We start from the raw sequence: 19,598 nt of genomic DNA, 5'->3' as shown, positions 1-19,598 counted from the left end.
AATATAATAATAATAATAATAATAGAATTATTCCTGCAGGCAGAGAAGCAAAAGCTGTAAAAACGTTCTTTAATCCCCTGCCGACGCGCTTCTCTAGTCAGGCTTGAAGTCAAGGAGGCAGCGGCCTCCTTGCTTCAAGTCACGGTAACCACGCCCCCTTCCCTGCCCCTTCGCTGTGATTGACAGCGCTATATGGCAAGTGACTGGTATAACTGGCTACAATTCTTCATGTGGTGACATGTACAGTAAGTATAAACCAAAGGGAGCAGATATAAAACTGAACAGCTAGATACTTTCACATACCACTTGGAAAGCATCCATGGTTACAAAGAACAATATAATTACATGCAGAACATGTATCTGTACAATACAGAGTATGTATCTGGTGTTAATAATACGACTAGTAATTGATCATATAGGTTTACTAATTAGTCAATCAAAAATAATGGTGAGTAAAGCTATGTATACTGAAATCCTACATAATGTGATTTAGCTGCTCTAATTCAGGATGCAAGCTATCTTCATGGTTGCCCAGCACCATCTCATATCCCACAGTCTTCTGGACTGTGAACAGTGGAACATTTAGATGTCATCACTGTTTATCTCCTGTGACAGTGTGACACAGATACATAATCTGTGGGTAATTGACCGTTTTGTACGTCATACTCTGAACCCTCCAAATAACTTAGATGATTATGTTGCTGCATCTAGAAATGCCCAGCATAATTGATATGCAACTTTTTTTATATATCGTACAGAGAAACCTAAGTTAAATGATCAGAATTATAATTAAAGTCCTCTTTTCATTTGGTACAATGTGAATGCTCATTTAGAACAAGAATTACATACACATACCTGGTGAAAAGTAGTGTGAGCTAATCTGTCTACTCCAAGCTGAATTTGGTCTGAAATTTAGGAAAACTTCTCAACAAATCCGAATTTCCTCGTGCTTCGTGGTAATAAATCTGTTTTTCCTAAAATGGGGGCTGCACATGTTACAAAGTGAAAGTATGAAGCCTGGGAATGCGAGATCACTCATAATGCTGTGCAGCCAGCCAATCCGCAAAAAGCCATCCCCTGCGATGCGCTATAACACCCTCATCCTGTGCGGTCTCCACCATTGTACTGTGAGCTGAGCATAGAGAGAGACGTGGCAAGCGCTAATGCACTAGGGATAGTGTTGCTGAAAACGATTAATAGAAGAATATTGGAGAGAGAGACTGCAGGGAGACTTATTTTATGTCACTTTTATTTATTTATGTATTACTTATTCCTACATCAGACATAAATGTAATTCAATATCAATAAGATAGAAGCCGTTATTATTCTACTGCCAGCGTGTCAACCAATACATCCAGTCTGCACCCCTTAGGGGGGCCAGGTCCTAATGATGACCATCCTCATCTTTTGTTTGTTTTACTTCTTCCAAATCATCTTCAAAGTCTCCATGTCCTAGAAAAGTCAGCAAGATGTGAAGAGAGGAGGAGCTGGATGTTCCTGATGACATATTCTCAATAATATTAGATGATGTCAAAAAGGTGAAAAAGCAGTTGGCAGAAGAAGGACTCCCACCTGTAGGGCAGGAGAGAGCTGGGGTTGGAGAAGTGGGTATGGCAGAGCTGATTAATATTCTGTGTTTACTGTCAAATAACCTGCAGGAGATTGCAGGCAATAATAGCAATAATATGCATATTGTCCCCCACCTAACCAGCCAAACCCCATATCAGCAACAGCCCCTTTTTAAATGTGCCACGCAGTGAAGAAGGTACTATACAGTGAGGTTCTTCACAGCAGCATAGCTACAACCTGCCCGCAGCAAGGCCACTCTGTGTGGCTGTACCCTAAAGCAGAGTGGCCTGGGTATACCTGATTTATAGTGATTTGTGACAAATTTATTTGTAAAGAATCAAATTTCTTGGCTAAGTTGTCGAAAGAAATTTTAAAAAAATTCGCTCATCTCTAGTCATGTGCATGGATCTTGAAAAGTTGGATAAATAGTAGAAATACAGACCCATAAGCACTCTGTACCTACCATATGTTGCCTCCAAAGGACCATATTTTATTTATTGTAGAAGCAATGTTTCTAGCAGTATGGCCACATGTTCAGGATTATCAAGGCAGTTTTGGAAGCCAAAACCTAAAGTAAATTTAAAAGAGAGGAGAAGTCATATCTGTCCTTTATACTTTCTCTCTTTTTATGATCCACTCTTGGCTTTGGCTTCCAAAACTACATCAAGAATCCTGACTGTGTGGACATACCCTAGGGAAGGATGTGATTAATATGGCATGTTTTCAAGCAAAGAAAACCTTGTGTTTGTGACTTTTTAAATATCATTGTGTCTAAATCTAGGTACAAGTGGTGTTTCTACGCTACCCTTGCCAGTTTCCCGAGAAGGGTGTGTGACAAGGGTCGGGCCAGAGGGCCCTGTGAATGAAACAATTTTATTAGTTTTCTGACGTGGAAAGAAGAATGAACTCTACTGCAGTTCTGAGCGGCTGTATATTTCAGTCTAGGTGCGCGGACTGCCAGAGTATGCTCCTAATTTATAACTATGCACAACGCATACAACATCGTCTATGAGAAATTCCACCCCTTGATTTCCTCTAACATTCATGCAAATAAAACCTCTGTGCGTTTCTGTATAAAAGGGAGGTACATAAATACTGTATATTGTATTAGCTGCGGCAGGCTATGGCCTTCCTAATACAAATTGTGCTACACAGATCCATGATACGGTTATGTGCATAAGGTCTAAGTCTGTTGTTGCACTCATTAGATTAGTCTTTAACCTCCAGCTTGCTAAAGTAAGGAAAGAAGTCTATACTGTATGCTTATTAAGAACTATAATTTTGCACAAAAGTTAAATAAATGCAATATCTAAGAATTACTAATATTTGTGTGCACCAGTGGGGCTGTCATTATAATGTTATAACCTTGAAATCAATAAATAGATATTATTAATCCATATATTGGAGTGGGACCCCTTAAACTATAACCATCTTCAGCAGCTCTCACCTTTGCCCCCTGAATCTTCTCCCCCTTTCCCTTTTCTGCACCACACCTCTTATTAATGCTGCAATGCCTGCTATCATAGTAGTTACAACCATGTTCCAGTGCACAAAAGAGCCAAAAAGGTTTGCAATTAGATGTTAATGGTATGATATAGTAGTAAGTTTCATAAATGAACAAGTCTAATAAAAGAAGATTTGGTTCATCATGTGCATGCCAAATATGCATACTGTGTAAACTGAGCTGGACTGGTTAATAAAATCACTACAAACCGGGTGATCTTTAACATTCAATGTCTGCCTCAAAGCCGCTAATGCAAAGTTCTAGTTAAACATTGTCTTGCTGTGTGCCTTATACCGTCTGTTGTTTTTACTCTAAAGCCTCAGCAAAGGTTGGAGGTGGTATTGACTTAGTAATTAAACTATTTTAGCTTCAGGATTTTTTGTAATCACTGCATTTAACACCATCTGTTATGGTATAAGGGTCATTTTTGCCAGATGGAACAGAAAAAATATAGCCCAGTATACTTTTATAGCTTCTATTGATTCTGTAGCTTCTGTAATTTCCTATAATTGCATGGTTTCTTTAGCTCAGTTAAAATGTTTTATGTAAACCCTGTCCCATATACAGTAAGAAAATGGATCCATAAATAATAATGTCATGAGAAAATGTAAGCATCCCAACGCTATCATTCTTTAGGACAGAATAGTAACTTGGCCCTAATGAAAAATCTGTAAGCAGGCCCCCACCGACCATGTGTCATTAATAATATTGGTTTGTTAGGTAGCAGAGGGATCTTTGAGCCCCATTAAGCATCAAGCTTGGACGTGACTTCTACCTCTGCATTTCCTATGACTACTTCCTGATGTTAGGGAGTCATTCGGCCCTGTAATTTACTAATCTCCCCAGCACTGTACTTAGGATAAGTAGGTATTTTCCTTTTATGCAGGGAACTGGGGTACAGCACATATTATAGATACTTTAAAAGCATTAAAAAGTCATCAAAGTATAAAATAATATAAAAATTGTCTGTTCTACAACTATTCAGATTTATCAATATTCTCTATATTATTTGTGGCTTTTATGCATTATGGTTGTAGCGTCTTCACCATGGTGATTATTGGATGTGATAAAGTATTTCATCTCAAACCAAATATCTGCTGGTTATTCAACAAAATTACTCTTAAAACACAAGAGGAAAGTTCGCCAAGTATATACAGTGCAATAGTTAACAGAGATGTTTACTTTTAATCCCTTGATAACTGTTTTTGTGATAGTACGGCACAGGTGGGGGTCTGAGATGACCTGCTGTACTATTGTAGAACGCTGATTGTGTGAACATTGCCATTGTGTACTTGAGAATAGGAGAACACAAACAGATATTATACACAGCCACTGTCTCACTTTGACAATAAAGATCAGCAAAATCACCACTCCTTGGATTCACCTTCTTCCTTCCTTTCACTGGAGGGATTGTGTTTCACATGCTGGGCTGCAGATTATGCAGTAAATAACAGAACGCAAAGAAAAAAAAAGGGTCAGTCAGCACATCCCAATGCTCAGGTGCACGTTGCTGTGGCTGAAAACACAAGGTAAAAAATACAATGCAACAGCTCTCTGTAAACCAAATAAAATACAAAAAAAAGTATTCTAATGCTAATGCTATGCTTATTGTGTAAATTAGAGATGCTTGGCAAATACATTTTGTACAAAATTATTTGGGCCTGTCTGCCACACGTCAAGGCGATCTCTGCAAGACGGGAACCTAACACTAAATTCTATCATTGTTATGTGCCATGACGGCTACCATGCAATTCAGGGAGTGTAGGTTTCACATGCCATTTGGCACCAGGAGAGGTATAGGGTGGACTCTCATTGCATTCGTTGGTGGCCATTTGGCACCAGGAAAGGTGTGGAGTGGGCTCGGCTTGCATGTTGGTGCCTGCATTCCCTGGATTTAATTGAGGCCATTTTGGCACCAAAGATGACAAAAATTATGGTGGGCCCAGCATGCATGTGGAACCTACACTCCCTGAATTGTATGGTAACCGTCATGGCACATAACAGGTAGAATTTAGTGTTAGGTTCCCGCCGTGTGGCAGGCGGGCTCAAATAATTTTGCACAAAATGTATTGCCAAAGATCTCAAATTTACATATTAAGCATAGCATTAGAATACTTTTTTGTACTTTAGTTGGTTTACAGAGAGCTGTTGCATTGTATTTTTTACTTAAATAACAGGACAACAGCACTGTATCTGATAGCAGAGCTACATTTAATGTCTGAAGACAGTGAGTAATTAAAGCACTGCCTTACACTTTGTAATATAGAGGCATAAGATGAGTCATGAAAATTTAATTTCACCAACATAAAGTTGCAGCACAGAGCTGGATAAGATAATGAAAACAAAGTAACTAATAACTACTTCTGATCTATGGTGACATCACCTGGTGAGCACTGATATATATATATATATATATATATATATATATATATACTGCTCAAAAAAATAAAGGGAACACAAAAATAACACATCCTAGATCTGAATTAATTAAATATTCTTCTGAAATACTTTGTTCTTTACATAGTTGAATGTGCTGACAACAAAATCACACAAAAATAAAAAAATGGAAATCAAATTTTTTAACCCATGGAGGTCTGGATTTGGAGTCACACTCAAAATTAAAGTGGAAAAACACACTACAGGCTGATCCAACTTTGTAATGTCCTTAAAACAAGTCAAAATGAGGCTCAGTAGTGTGTGTGGCCTCCACGTGCCTGTATGACCTCCCTACAACGCCTGTGCATGCTTCTGATGAGGTGGCGGACGGTACCCTGAGGGATCTCCTCCCAGACCTGGACGAAAGCATCTGCCAACTCCTGGACAGTCTGTGGTGCAACGTGACGTTGGTGGATAAAGTGAGACATGATGTCCCAGATGTGCTCAATTGGATTCAGGTCTGGGGAACGGGTGGGCCAGTCCATAGCATCAATGCCTTCGTCTTGCAGGAACTGCTGACACACTCCAGCCACATGAGGTCTAGCATTGTCTTGCATTAGGAGGAACCCAGGGCCAACTGCACCAGCATATGGTCTCACAAGGGGTCTGAGGATCTCATCTCGGTACCTAATGGCAGTCAGGCTACCTCTGGCGAGCACATGGAGGGCTGTGCAGCCCTCCAAAGAAATGCCACCCCACACCATTACTGACCCAATGCCAAACCGGTCATGCTGGAGGATGTTGCAGGCAGCAGAACGTTCTCCACGGCGTCTCCAGACTCTGTCACGTCTGTCACATGTGCTCAGTGTGAACCTGCTTTCATCTGTGAAGAGCACAGGGCGCCAGTGGCGAATTTGCCAATCTTGGTGTTCTCTGGCAAATGCCAAACGTCCTGCAGGGTGTTGGGCTGTAAGCACAACCCCCACCTGTGGACGTCGGGCCCTCATATCACCCTCATGGAGTCTATTTCTGACCGTTTGAGCAGACACATGCAATTTGTGGCCTGCTGGAGGTCATTTTGCAGGGCTCTGGCAGTGCTCCTCCTGTTCCTCCTTGCACAAAGGCGGAGGTAGCGGTCCTGCTGCTGGGTTGTTGCCCTCCTACGGCCTCCTCCACGTCTCCTAATGTACTGGCCTGTCTCCTGGTAGCGCCTCCATGCTCTGGACACTACGCTGACAGACACAGCAAACCTTCTTGCCACAGCTTGCATTGATGTGCCATCCTGGATAAGCTGCACTACCTGAGCCACTTGTGTGGGTTGTAGACTCCGTCTCATGCTACCACTAGAGTGAAAGCACCGCCAGCATTCAAAAGTGACCAAAACATCAGCCAGGAAGCATAGGAACTGAGAAGTGGTCTGTGGTCACCACCTGCAGAACCACTCCTTTATTGGGGGTGTCTTGCTAATTGCCTATAATTTCCACCTGTTGTCCTTCCCATTTGCACAACAGCATGTGAAATTGATTGTCAGTGTTGCTTCCTAAGTGGACAGTTTGATTTCACAGAAGTGTGATTGACTTGGAGTTACATTGTGTTGTTTAAGTGTTCCCTTTATTTTTTTGAGCAGTGTATATATATATATATATATATATATATATGTATTATTTTATACTCTATATCCTTTATTAGTCTGGAAAACCCATTAAAACCTCAGAGTTACCTAACAGATTAGCAAACATTGCAAAAAGTAGTACATTTTAATAGGTTACAACTGTAGAGTCATCTAGAAATGATAGAATCCTCCCTGTAATGAACTGGGAAAGCCATACAAGGTATAGCATTTTTCTGAAAATAGATTGTTCCTATTTAACGGGAACCTGTCACCTCCCAAAACCATCCCAGACCGCTAGCAGTACCTGCGTGTAGCCAGCCAGTGTGTTTCTGATGATGCCTTCCTTCCTGAAGGCAGATGCAGCAAAAGTACTAATTTATCCCCTGCCCGGCGCGCTTCTCCACGCATACTTGAAGTCAATGGGGCAGCGGCCTCCTTGCTTCAAGTCAAGATAAGCACGCCCCCTTTCCTGCCCCATTCACTGTGATTGACAGCGCTTAAGCGCTTCGGCTGCATTTGCCGAACAGCCGGCTGTCAGTCAACAGCGAAGGGGCAGGGAAGGGGGCGTGGTTACCGTGACTTGAAGCAAGGAGGCCGCTGCCCCATTGACTTCAAGCATGTGTGAAGCGCACCGGGCAGGGGATAAAACAACGTTTTCAGTACTTTTGCTGCATCTGCCTTCAGTAAGAAAGGCATCATCAGAAACACACTGCTGGCTACACGCAGGTACTGCTGGCGGCTTGAGATGGTTTTGGGAGGTGACAGGTTCCCTTTAAAACCATGTACGTAATCTTGCATTTTGTCTTTTTGAGTTAGGCTGCCTGTACATGTCCAGGTTTTGATATGGTTTGATCAGTTTTGAAGCTAAAATCAGGTGTATATTCAAAAAGAAGGATAAGTAGAATGTGCCCTTTTTAGTTTCTCATACATCTGAAAATCATAACCTGACCATTGGCAGTCTTATAAAATGATGTACTAATTAGTCTTCTTAGATGTTACATTTATTGTTCTGTCAACCTTTGTTGTAGCAACCATGAGTGAATGGAACATGTGGTCCATTATTTGAACAAGGATAATGATCAACCAAGCCAACAGGAAACCAAGTCAGTTTTCATATTTCATATGTTTATTGTAATCTTTTATGTGTTTTAAAATTGTATATCCATCTGTGCCTTGAAAGTAAAAAGCTAAATCTTGCTCAAACCATATGTAACATGAGGAGACTAGCTATAGTGATCCTTCAAGTTATAATATTAATTGGTTCCTGGATGACCATTGCAAGTTGAAGATATTGCAACATGAGATCACAACTTATGCAAACTATACAGTAACATAGAAATTAGTTCCAAAGCCCCCCAAATGTCCAAAATCCGAAATATAAGATAAAATTAACAAGAAAAATATGCAGAGTACTAATACAGATACTGCAAGTCCTTGCATATAAAAGTTGAATGAACTGCTGAAACCTTTGTAATTTCTTCAGGCTTCTGTACAGTAGACAGATTCACTAAAAATACAGCCACCCTCACTGGGTGTGCAAAAGAGCAGCTCAGCCTGGTACAGGTGAAGAATGGTATAGGACATGTACTAACATATTGTATTGTAGGCACTGCAAGACAGCCAATCAGTCCATGCACTTCAGCAGTGTAGGTGTTTTATTATTGTGATCATCCAGCCAATCACATGTGTCACAGATTTGGACAGATCTGTAGCATTGTATTTGAATAGGGTTTCATATGGTTTCATCATATAGTTATGATGGTCCAAAAACAACATTTTATGTGGAAAATGTTGCAAACCGAGACCATTGTAATTTGGTGGACCACTGTAGAACAGTCTAGCATCACAAATGTCTACTGGACACAGGTAATGGTAGACTAAAACAAAAAGATATATACTTAAAGAGGTTGTCCAGCCTTTAGTAAGTGATGGCCTATCCTCAGGAAGTCTTGTAGTAGGGGTAGATTGCCGCTACAGGACTGCTCCCATTGACTTCAATGGAAATATTGAACATAAAAGTTTAAAATAATATTATTGCTAGATTTTCCTTAGGATAAATAATGGATATTTACTGTGTCTGTGTGAACAATGAAGGGGATGCAGAGCTCACAGAAACTTCACAACATGGGCAGACCCTCTTTTTACAATGTTGATGTCCATACTAGGGATATTCTAAATAAAAGTGGTATAATACCTACTATAAATAAGTCAATGGAAGCTCTTAGCACACATATTTGATCAAACGTGTGTCGGGGCCATTGCATATGCACCTGTGATTCTGAAGGTTCTAGTCAAAATTTTCTTGTAGTATTGATTGAGGGTAGCGCCTCTTTTAGACTGGACACGCCCATCTACCTGGGACATCTGAGCAGAGTACGTATGTAGCTGGTTCCTACACTGCCCTGAACATTGTAGGCTTAGGTAAGTCCAAAGAGAGGCAGTATACTAGTGTTAGGGACCCATCTGCGGAAGCCACCTTAACGTCTGGTAGATGGGCCCGACACACGTTTGATCAAACAAGTGCGCTAAGAGCTTCCATTGACTCATTTGTAGTAGGTATTATACCACTTTTTTTTATAGAATGACCCCCATTTCTTAGCTCTATTGTTTGTATGTATAATGGTGTGCAGCGATTTTCTTTTTTATAATCATGTTTGCTTCATGGATATGCACCTGTGATTCTGAAGGTTCTAGTCTAAATTTTCTTGTAATATACTAGGGATATGTCATCAGCATTTAAGTTCTGGAGAAACTCTTCAGGACTTATCTGCTCTGTGGTCTGAGCTACACTGGAGACTAATGATCCTTGGTAGTAGATTCTCTCTTTTGGGGAGTTACCACTGCTGGGAACCCTACAGCAACCCACCCATTCTGATCAACTGTTTAAAGCTGCAAATTCTTAAAGAGGTCCTTCAACCTCTCTTGACATGTTTTTTTTAGAAACTACTTGCATGCCCTTTGTGATAACAATTCTGGAATTCTGGAACATCTATGGTATTTTTTATGACTTTGTGTTGAACCATTCCTTTATTATTTCCTTGTAGACATTATAAATTAATTGTTAGAAGTTTGCAATGAAGGTCCAGATGGGTATTACAAGATTAGGGTGTGTTTCTGCACAATTTGACATTATCCAATCTATGCTACCAATATTAGACTGTGCAAGGACCCACCTCCAACAGGTAACATCCATTTGGACCTTTAGTGTAAACTGCTAGCAATTCATTCATAACCTTTAGCAGGAATAATAAAGGAATGGCACAACACAGAGTCATAAGAATAGATGCACATGAATAGATGCTCCACAATTGTTATTGCATGGGGAATGCAAGTAGTTGCTAAAAGGGGCATGAAAGGAAAGGTGACGTGTCCTCTTTAACACTTAAGTATCCTGTGGCAGAACAAATAGAATGTTCAGTCGTTCCTTTGCTTTTTACATGGAGTGGACATGTAGGCCTGTACCACCATGAGCAGTTCTAACCATTCATCTAATTCAAGCATGTAATGGGCCGGTCAACTGAGTAAAAGGTCACATGAAAATTACTTACCTGCACATAGACACCACTTTTAAAAATTGGAATTTAAACTTTTTAGACAGGTCAAAGGGTAAAAAGATGTAATGCAATACTATATAGCAAACTATATATTCTGTTAGTTTAAGTAAAGAGATAAATCTGCAATGTATGAGAAATCAGAAAAGCTTTTAGGGTTTCTTTCATTACTCTATGCATTCTCACTACAGTAATTATTGGCTATTTCTGAATGTAATATAGATTAAAGAAACAACAATTTTTGAGCAGAATTTTTTAATGAGCAGAAGTAAAGTTTGACATTTATTGTTAGATAATATTAATCTTGTAAACAACATTGGAGGTAGAAAAAAACAGGTCCTGAGTATGTCAGGCAATTTCTAGTAAACAAATACTCTTTAGCAACAATAAATAAGAATGATATAATACAGATATTAAAATATGTTTATATACTGTATATATATATATTTACAAATAGACATTCATTTACAAGTATATGTACATCAAATAATATTCATAGATGATGTGATATGGTAGTTTATATCTCTTATGATTTCATTGATACCCATTTTAAGTTAGACCTTTTGGGTTCATGGTTTATTCGTTTTGAAAAATTCTAAATAGGATGTGGACCTTTCTGGACAGGCTTCCAACATGATATAGGGTAGAAGAAAGGGAAGGGGAAAATACTCATCCTTAAGGGCTCGTGAAATCTGCATTTTTTGTGGGTTGGCTGTGGACCCATTCACTTCAATGAGGCCGCAAAAGATGCAGACAGCACAGTGCATGCTGTCAGCATCCATTTGTCCGTTCTGTTACACCCGTAAAAATATAGAATATGTTGTATTCTTGTCTGGATTACGGACAAGGATAGGACTGTTTGCGGACTGCAAAACAGGCAAAGGTCATGTAAATGAGCCCTAATTCTGAGATGAGAAAGTCCAACTTGCCATATTGTTGAGAAGCTATTCTGTGCTTGGTTGTCCCCTTTCTGCATACCAGCTCAGATAGGAAGTAATATGGCTTCATGATACACACAATAATAGCAGTGACTGCTATTCATGGTCAGTAGAATATATTTTGTATGTCAACAAGAATAGTTATAATAATTATTCGTTTCATTACTGTAGATATTAGAAGTGTTCTCAGGGCTGTGCAGCCTTCATGAAACATTTGTACAAATTTCATCTTAGGGACTTAATCCGTATAATTTATACTGTAGTACTAAAATGATTTGGACATTTTTATCTTACATTCAGTTGCTCTATCTATGATGTCAGAAATGTAACTATATTTCAACTAAATATGTCCTAAAACAAGACTGGAAGATTTAGAAGATTTTTAATTACTCACAATTTCCCAAATAAAAGAAAAATAGACAAGTCTGCTCCCAGTCATTATTTGGCTGAAATTGCTGTGGGAGTTCAGGTAGCTTAAAGATTGAGCAGTATGCTTTGTCTGTGTAATTTGTTACTGTTTCAAATCTCCTCCATTCCAGGACTCATTCCTCAAGTATTGGATTTCAGTTTTAGGTACAATTCCATTCAGACAAGAACATCTAAAAATTCATTATTATCATAAGTCTTTTCATTGTTTCATTCATTATGATATCTCTGTTTTATTGTGCAGCAAGTTCTTAATTTTATGACATCAGTGTTGCATTATGTGCTTCCTGAAGTAGCTCCCATAAAGACTGTGTTGATTGGAGGCAAAGAGGACAACATCTCTCTGGGCTCATTAGACTCTACAGAGCCTTGGTCAGCATATTGTCCAGATGTACCATATATGCACTGAGAAGAGGAGACAGGTATTCCACTCTGCATGTTAGACACTGTGGATTTAAAGCAGAAAAGATTTGCTGTTGAATTTATTAGTTTATTTCAGGAGCACCTGTGTGGTGGAAATATCTAGTCTATTCATGAATGAAAAAAATCCAAATATGACAGCTGAAATAGAATGTCAATGACAGTTTTCGCTATACACAAAGTAACAATGGCGACAACTATCCCCTTTTTCAAGAAAATGATTGATGTTCTATTGTTTTCTAAAGAAATTTTAAAATATGACTTTGCCTTACCCACTGAATTGCGACAAAGTGTAGGTGGTGGTGATGAATCGGCATAGTAGGATCCCACTTGTTTTCTTCCACTGTCATCTAATATATTAAGTGGATCCTGAATATCATTAAATGAATGCAAAGGTCGAATGGAACTAATGCTGCTAATAACTGATACGTGCTGATCAATCATTGAACCAAGCCGATGGGATTCTGCATAGTTTATATTGTTTCCAAAGTAACCTGTGAGGAAAAATAAAGTGTATTAGAGTTTGGATGTGTTGTCAGAGGTAGATCCTATTAGAATTCAAAAACTATATTTTTAAAGGAACTTTAGAGAAAGAAGAATTTAATGCAAATGGATGCCACAGAGGGTGGGGTACCCTGTTTAGAATTGCCCACTATGAGAGAAAGTGTAAAGCCTCTCGGTATTAGTGGCCCCCGTTCTGGTATATAAAGCCTGCCCATGTATGCCATGCATGTAATTCCCAGGGGAAGCCGTGTGTTGCCAGCCATTACCCTATCTGCTGCTATAGAGAAAATGCAGTATTACATGGAGGCCATTTAGATGAATGACTGTCCATGTACTACAAGAATAGTTTGAGTTTGCCACAATAGGACCCCTTTTTTACATGGCAACTCTCATAGTGGTATCCCAAGCGGGGGTTATCTTCTGAGACGTCACATGTGCCCTTTAAAGGGAACCTGTCGTGTGGACATTTGATTATAATCTAACTAATTATATACAATCATTAACTACTAAAAAGTACCTTAGATGTATTCACTTACTGGTGTGACAGATGGTTACCTCATAATATACACACAAAGATGCCACATGCTAATGAGCTGATTTGAGTCCGGCGTGATGTCATTGAGTCCAGCGTATATTTAATTCAGAGCTATAGCCACTCCCCCGCCCACCTACTGCTGGTTAATATGGAAACAAACTGTCAATCAGCAGCAGGTGGGCGGGGAGAGTCAGGAGCTCATGAATATTCATGACTCATCATTATCAGCTGGAGCTTTTCAATACAAGATGTTGGCAGCATGACTGGGTCAATTAAAGAAAGTGACCCAGCATTGTGCTAAGAGAATCAATCACATATTTATGTTGCCCTTAGTTAGGATACCATAAAACTGGTGACAGGTTCCCTTTAAGGAGGTGAAGACAATGGTTGTCTTGACGAGACAACTGTTGAATTGTTTATATTGATGGCATGCATTCAGAGAATTCATAAATAGTCTGAAAATAATGATATCTGATAACTATGAATGCCATTTAGCTTCATAAACCCCTTAGAACCAAACGTGTTCTATTACAATTAAAATGTGACTAATTTAGACAATATCCTTATAATAAATAATGGCTACTGGTATGTTTCTAAAACATAGGCAAAAGCTTTGCTTTAAGTCTGACCTGTCATACATACAACTCAATAGTGCAGACAAATATATGAAAATTTGTAATATAGCTTATCATAAATTATTATCTTGCACTCACCTGCCACTCAGGCTGCAAACTAAAACTCACTACAACACAGAGTCCATGCACTCCAAATACATATTGCCATCACGTATCCAATTTTGGGGGCCGACTGGTTGTCCAACACATACACTCTGCTCTCCAGCAGTCAACAGTTAAACAAACATTCTTAGAAAGGCTATGGATACTTTCATAGGATACAAGGACTAAACATAATACAGTTTTTAAACTTTTATTAGAAAGTAACAAAAAGAGAGTTAAAGTAAAAAGAAATACAAGAAAACAAAGCAGTCATAAAATAAAATGGAAAAATAAAAGAAGACCTAACACTTAAGACCACGTTCACATTTGTGAATGGCATTCTGCTATTCAGTTGTGGCAGAGGATCGGTATATTGTAATTGCTGTATCTGACATAGCCGAACACCGAATGCTAGCTTTCTGCCAGAACAATTCCACTGCATCTACAGTGAACGGATATGAAGCGGGCACCAGTGGTGTCTGGCTATGCCAGATATGGTAATTCTGGTATTCTGCCGAAACTGATTATCAGAATGCCTTATGTGGAATGTAACCTTACAGGCTTTAGTCTCTTATGTTTTCTTGACACTAGGGATGAGCGAACCCGAACTGTATAGTTCGGGTTCGTACCGAATTTTGGGGTGTCCTTGACACGGACCCGAACCCGAACATTTTCGTAAAAGTCCGGGTTCGGGTTCAGTGTTCGGCGCTTTCTTGGCGCTTTTTGAAAGCCTGCAAAGCAGCCAATCAACAAGCGTCATACTACTTGGCCCAAGAGGCCATCACAGCCATGCCTACTATTGGCATGGCTGTGATTGGCCAGTGCACCATGTGACCCAGCCTCTATTTAAGCTGGAGTCACGTAGCGCCGCACGTCACTCTGCTATGATCAGTATAGGGAGAGGTTGCAGCTGCGACGTTAGGGCGAGATTAGGCAGATTAACTCCTCCAAAAGACTTCATTCTGTGATCGATCTGCAGCTGTGGATCATTGAAGTGCTATTATTGACTTGCTCACTTTTTTGAGGCTGCCCAGAGCGTTTTTAGATCACTTTTTTTCTGGGGTGATCGGCGGCCATTTTGTGACTTGTGGTGCGCCAGCACGAGCTATCACCAAGTTTATTTAACCATCGATAGTGTGGTTATTTTGTGCTATATCCTACATCAGCTGCAGGCTGAGACTGTGTCACCGAAGTGCATTTAACCATCAACAGTCTGGTTATTTTTTGGCCATATACTACATCAGCTGCAGGCTGAGCCTGTGTCACCCAAGTGCATTTAACCATCAACAGTCTGATTATAAATTTGGCCATATACTACATCAGCTGCAGGCTGAGCCTGTGTCACCCAAGTGTATTTAACCATCGATAGTGTGGTAATTTTGTGCTATATCCTACATCAGCTGCAGGCTGAGCCTGTGTCACCCAAGTGCATTTAACCATCAACAGTCTGATTATTTTTTGGCCATATACTACATCTGGTGCAGGCTGAGCCTGTGTCACCCAATTGCATTTAACCATCAACAGTCTGATTATTTTTTGGCCATATACTACATCTGGTGCAGGCTGAGCCTGTGTCACCCAAGTGCATTTAACCATCAACAGTGTGGTTATTTTTTGGCCATATATTACATCAGGGGCAAGTTGAGCCTGTCACCCAGCGCCTAAAAAATAGACCTGACATTTCTATTCAACCAAATCTGTACTGTTTTAGCTGGTCAAGTTATTTGTATTGACCGTAAAAGCACACTTTTTTTTCTGGGTTGAAAAAGCATTCCCAAATTTGCCATTCTCAAAATAACTAGTTTCTGGTATTTGAGGCCTACTTGAAATCTATCCCAAAAAGAAAATCTTACATTGAAGGTATTGATAGTGTCATTCAAAAAAACCTAAGACACACGCTAGCGTGATGATAGAAGTGTGATTCTGTGATTAAACCTATACCTGTCACACAGCGCAAAAAAAAACAGGTCTCACATCTCTATTCAACCAAATCTGCACTGTTTTAGCTGGTCAAGTTATTTGTAGTGACCGTAAAAGCAGACTTTTTGTTCTGGGTTGAAAAAGCATTCCCAAATTTGCCATTCTCAAAATAACTAGTTTCTGGTATTTGAGGCCTACTTGAAATCTATCCCAAAAAGAAAATCTTACATTGAAGGTATTGATAGTGTCATTCAGAAAAACCTAAGACACACACTAGCGTGCTGATAGAAGTGTGATTCTGTGATTAAACCTATACCTGTCACACAGCGCAAAAAAAAACAGGTCTCACATCTCTATTCAACCAAATCTGCACTGTTTTAGCTGGTCAAGTTATTTGTAGTGACCGTAAAAGCAGACTTTTTGTTCTGGGTTGAAAAAGCATTCCCAAATTTGCCATTCTCAAAATAACTAGTTTCTGGTATTTGAGGCCTACTTGAAATCTATCCCAAAAAGAAAATCTTACATTGAAGGTATTGATAGTGTCATTCAGAAAAACCTAAGACACACGCTAGCGTGATGATAGAAGTGTGATTCTGTGATTAAACCTATACCTGTCACACAGCGCAAAAAAAAACAGGTCTCACATCTCTATTCAACCAAATCTGCACTGTTTTAGCTGGTCAAGTTATTTGTAGTGACCGTAAAAGCAGACTTTTTGTTCTGGGTTGAAAAAGCATTCCCAAATTTGCCATTCTCAAAATAACTAGTTTCTGGTATTTGAGGCCTACTTGAAATCTATCCCAAAAAGAAAATCTTACATTGAAGGTATTGATAGTGTCATTCAGAAAAACCTAAGACACACGCTAGCGTGCTGATAGAAGTGTGATTCTGTGATTAAACCTATACCTGTCACACAGCGCAAAAAAAAACAGGTCTCACATCTCTATTCAACCAAATCTGCACTGTTTTAGCTGGTCAAGTTATTTGTAGTGACCGTAAAAGCAGACTTTTTGTTCTGGGTTGAAAAAGCATTCCCAAATTTGCCATTCTCAAAATAACTAGTTTCTGGTATTTGAGGCCTACTTGAAATCTATCCCAAAAAGAAAATCTTACATTGAAGGTATTGATAGTGTCATTCAGAAAAACCTAAGACACACGCTAGCGTGCTGATAGAAGTGTGATTCTGTGATTAAACCTATACCTGTCACACAGCGCAAAAAAAAACAGGTCTCACATCTCTATTCAACCAAATCTGCACTGTTTTAGCTGGTCAAGTTATTTGTAGTGACCGTAAAAGCACACTTTTTGTTCTGGGTTGAAAAAGCATTCCCAAATTTGCCATTCTCAAAATAACTAGTTTCTGGTATTTGAGGCCTACTTGAAATCTATCCCAAAAAGAAAATCTTACATTGAAGGTATTGATAGTGTCATTCAGAAAAACCTAAGACACACGCTAGCGTGCTGATAGAAGTGTGATTCTGTGATTAAACCTATACCTGTCACACAGCGCAAAAAAAACCAGGTCTCACATCTCTATTCAACCAAATCTGCACTGTTTTAGCTGGTCAAGTTATTTGTAGTGACCGTAAAAGCAGACTTTTTGTTCTGGGTTGAAAAAGCATTCCCAAATTTGCCATTCTCAAAATAACTAGTTTCTGGTATTTGAGGCCTACTTGAAATCTATCCCAAAAAGAAAATCTTACATTGAAGGTATTGATAGTGTCATTCAGAAAAACCTAAGACACACGCTAGCGTGCTGATAGAAGTGTGATTCTGTGATTAAACCTATACCTGTCACACAGCGCAAAAAAAAAACAGGTCTCACATCTCTATTCAAACAAATCTACACTGTTTTAGCTGGTCAAGTTATTTGTAGTGACCGTAAAAGCAGACTTTTTGTTCTGGGTTGAAAAAGCATTCCCAAATTTGCCATTCTCAAAATAACTAGTTTCTGGTATTTGAGGCCTACTTGAAATCTATCCCAAAAAGAAAATCTTACATTGAAGGTATTGATAGTGTCATTCAGAAAAACCTAAGACACACGCTAGCGTGCTGATAGAAGTGTGATTCTGTGATTAAACCTATACCTGTCACACAGCGCAAAAAAAAAACAGGTCTCACATCTCTATTCAACCAAATCTGCAGTGTTTTAGCTGGTCAAGTTATTTGTAGTGACCGTAAAAGCACACTTTTTGTTCTGGGTTGAAAAAGCATTCCCAAATTTGCCATTCTCAAAATTGTGGTGAACGGGAACAATGAGGAAAACATCTAATAAGGGACGCAGACATGGTCGTGGTGGTGTTAGTGGACCCTCTGGTGCTGGGAGAGGACGTGGCCGTTCTGCCACAGCCACACGTCCTAGTGAACCAACTACCTCAGGTCCCAGTAGCCAGCAGAATTTACAGCGATATTTGGTGGGGCCCAATGCCGTTCTAAGGATGGTAAGGCCTGAGCAGGTACAGGCATTAGTCAATTGGGTGGCCGACAGTGGATCCAGCACGTTCACATTATCTCCCACCCAGTCTTCTGCAGAAAGCGCACAGATGGCGCATGAAAACCAAGCCCATCGGTCTGTCACATCACCCCCATGCATATCAGGGAAACTGTCTGAGCCTCAAGTTATGCAGCAGTCTCTTATGCTGTTTGAAGACTCTGCTGCCAGGGTTTCCCAAGGGCATCCACCTAGCCCTTCCCCAGGGGTGGAAGAGATAGAATGCACTAACGCACAACCACTTATTTTTCCTGATGATGAGGACATGGGAATACCACCTCAGCACGTCTCTGATGATGACGAAACACAGGTGCCAACTGCTGCGTCTTTCTGCAGTGTGCAGACTGAACAGGAGGTCAGGGATCAAGACTGGGTGGAAGACGATGCAGGGGACGATGAGGTCCTAGACCCCACATGGAATGAAGGTCGTGCCACTGACTTTCACAGTTCGGAGGAAGAGGCAGTGGTGAGACCGAGCCAACAGCGTAGCAAAAGAGGGAGCAGTGGGCAAAATCAGAACACCCGCCGCCAAGAGACTCCGCCTGCTACTGACCGCCGCCATCTGGGACCGAGCACCCCAAAGGCAGCTTCAAGGAGTTCCCTGGCATGGCACTTCTTCAAACAATGTGCTGACGACAAGACCCGAGTGGTTTGCACGCTGTGCCATCAGAGCCTGAAGCAAGGCATTAACGTTCTGAACCTTAGCACAACCTGCATGACCAGGCAACTGCATGCAAAGCATGAACTGCAGTGGAGTAAACACCTTAAAAACAAGGAAGTCACTCAGGCTCCCCCTGCTACCTCTTCTGCTGCTGCCGCCTCGGCCTCTTCTGCTGCTGCTGCCGCCTCGGCCTCTTCTGCTGCTGCCGCCGCCTCGGCCTCTTCTGCTGCTGCTGCCGCCGCCTCGGCCTCTTCCTCCGCCTCTGGAGGAACGTTGGCACCTGCCGCCCAGCAAACATGGGATGTACCACCAACACCACCACCTGCGTCACCAAGCATCTCAACCATGTCACAGGGCAGCGTTCAGCTCTCCATC

The 19,598-nt window shown here is 40.4% G+C and overlaps 1 protein-coding gene across 1 annotated transcript in view; it reads right to left on the bottom strand.

Moving 5' to 3' along the window:
• Positions 1-12,252: 12,252 nt before the first annotated feature.
• Positions 12,253-19,598, bottom strand: part of RFX6 (regulatory factor X6) — a 114,067-nt gene continuing 106,721 nt past the window's right edge. Inside the window, exons 18-19 of the mRNA XM_040428912.1 lie at positions 12,669-12,890; positions 12,253-12,422 (exon numbers count right to left, since the gene is read on the bottom strand). Of these exons, the coding sequence (XP_040284846.1) occupies positions 12,253-12,422; positions 12,669-12,890 (392 nt within the window). The remainder of the gene's footprint in view (positions 12,423-12,668; positions 12,891-19,598) is intronic.

Source organism: Bufo bufo, chromosome 4, assembly GCF_905171765.1.
Source record: "Bufo bufo chromosome 4, aBufBuf1.1, whole genome shotgun sequence".
NCBI classification, from domain to species: domain Eukaryota; kingdom Metazoa; phylum Chordata; class Amphibia; order Anura; family Bufonidae; genus Bufo; species Bufo bufo.
This window is presented reverse-complemented; position numbering and strand designations above follow the sequence as displayed.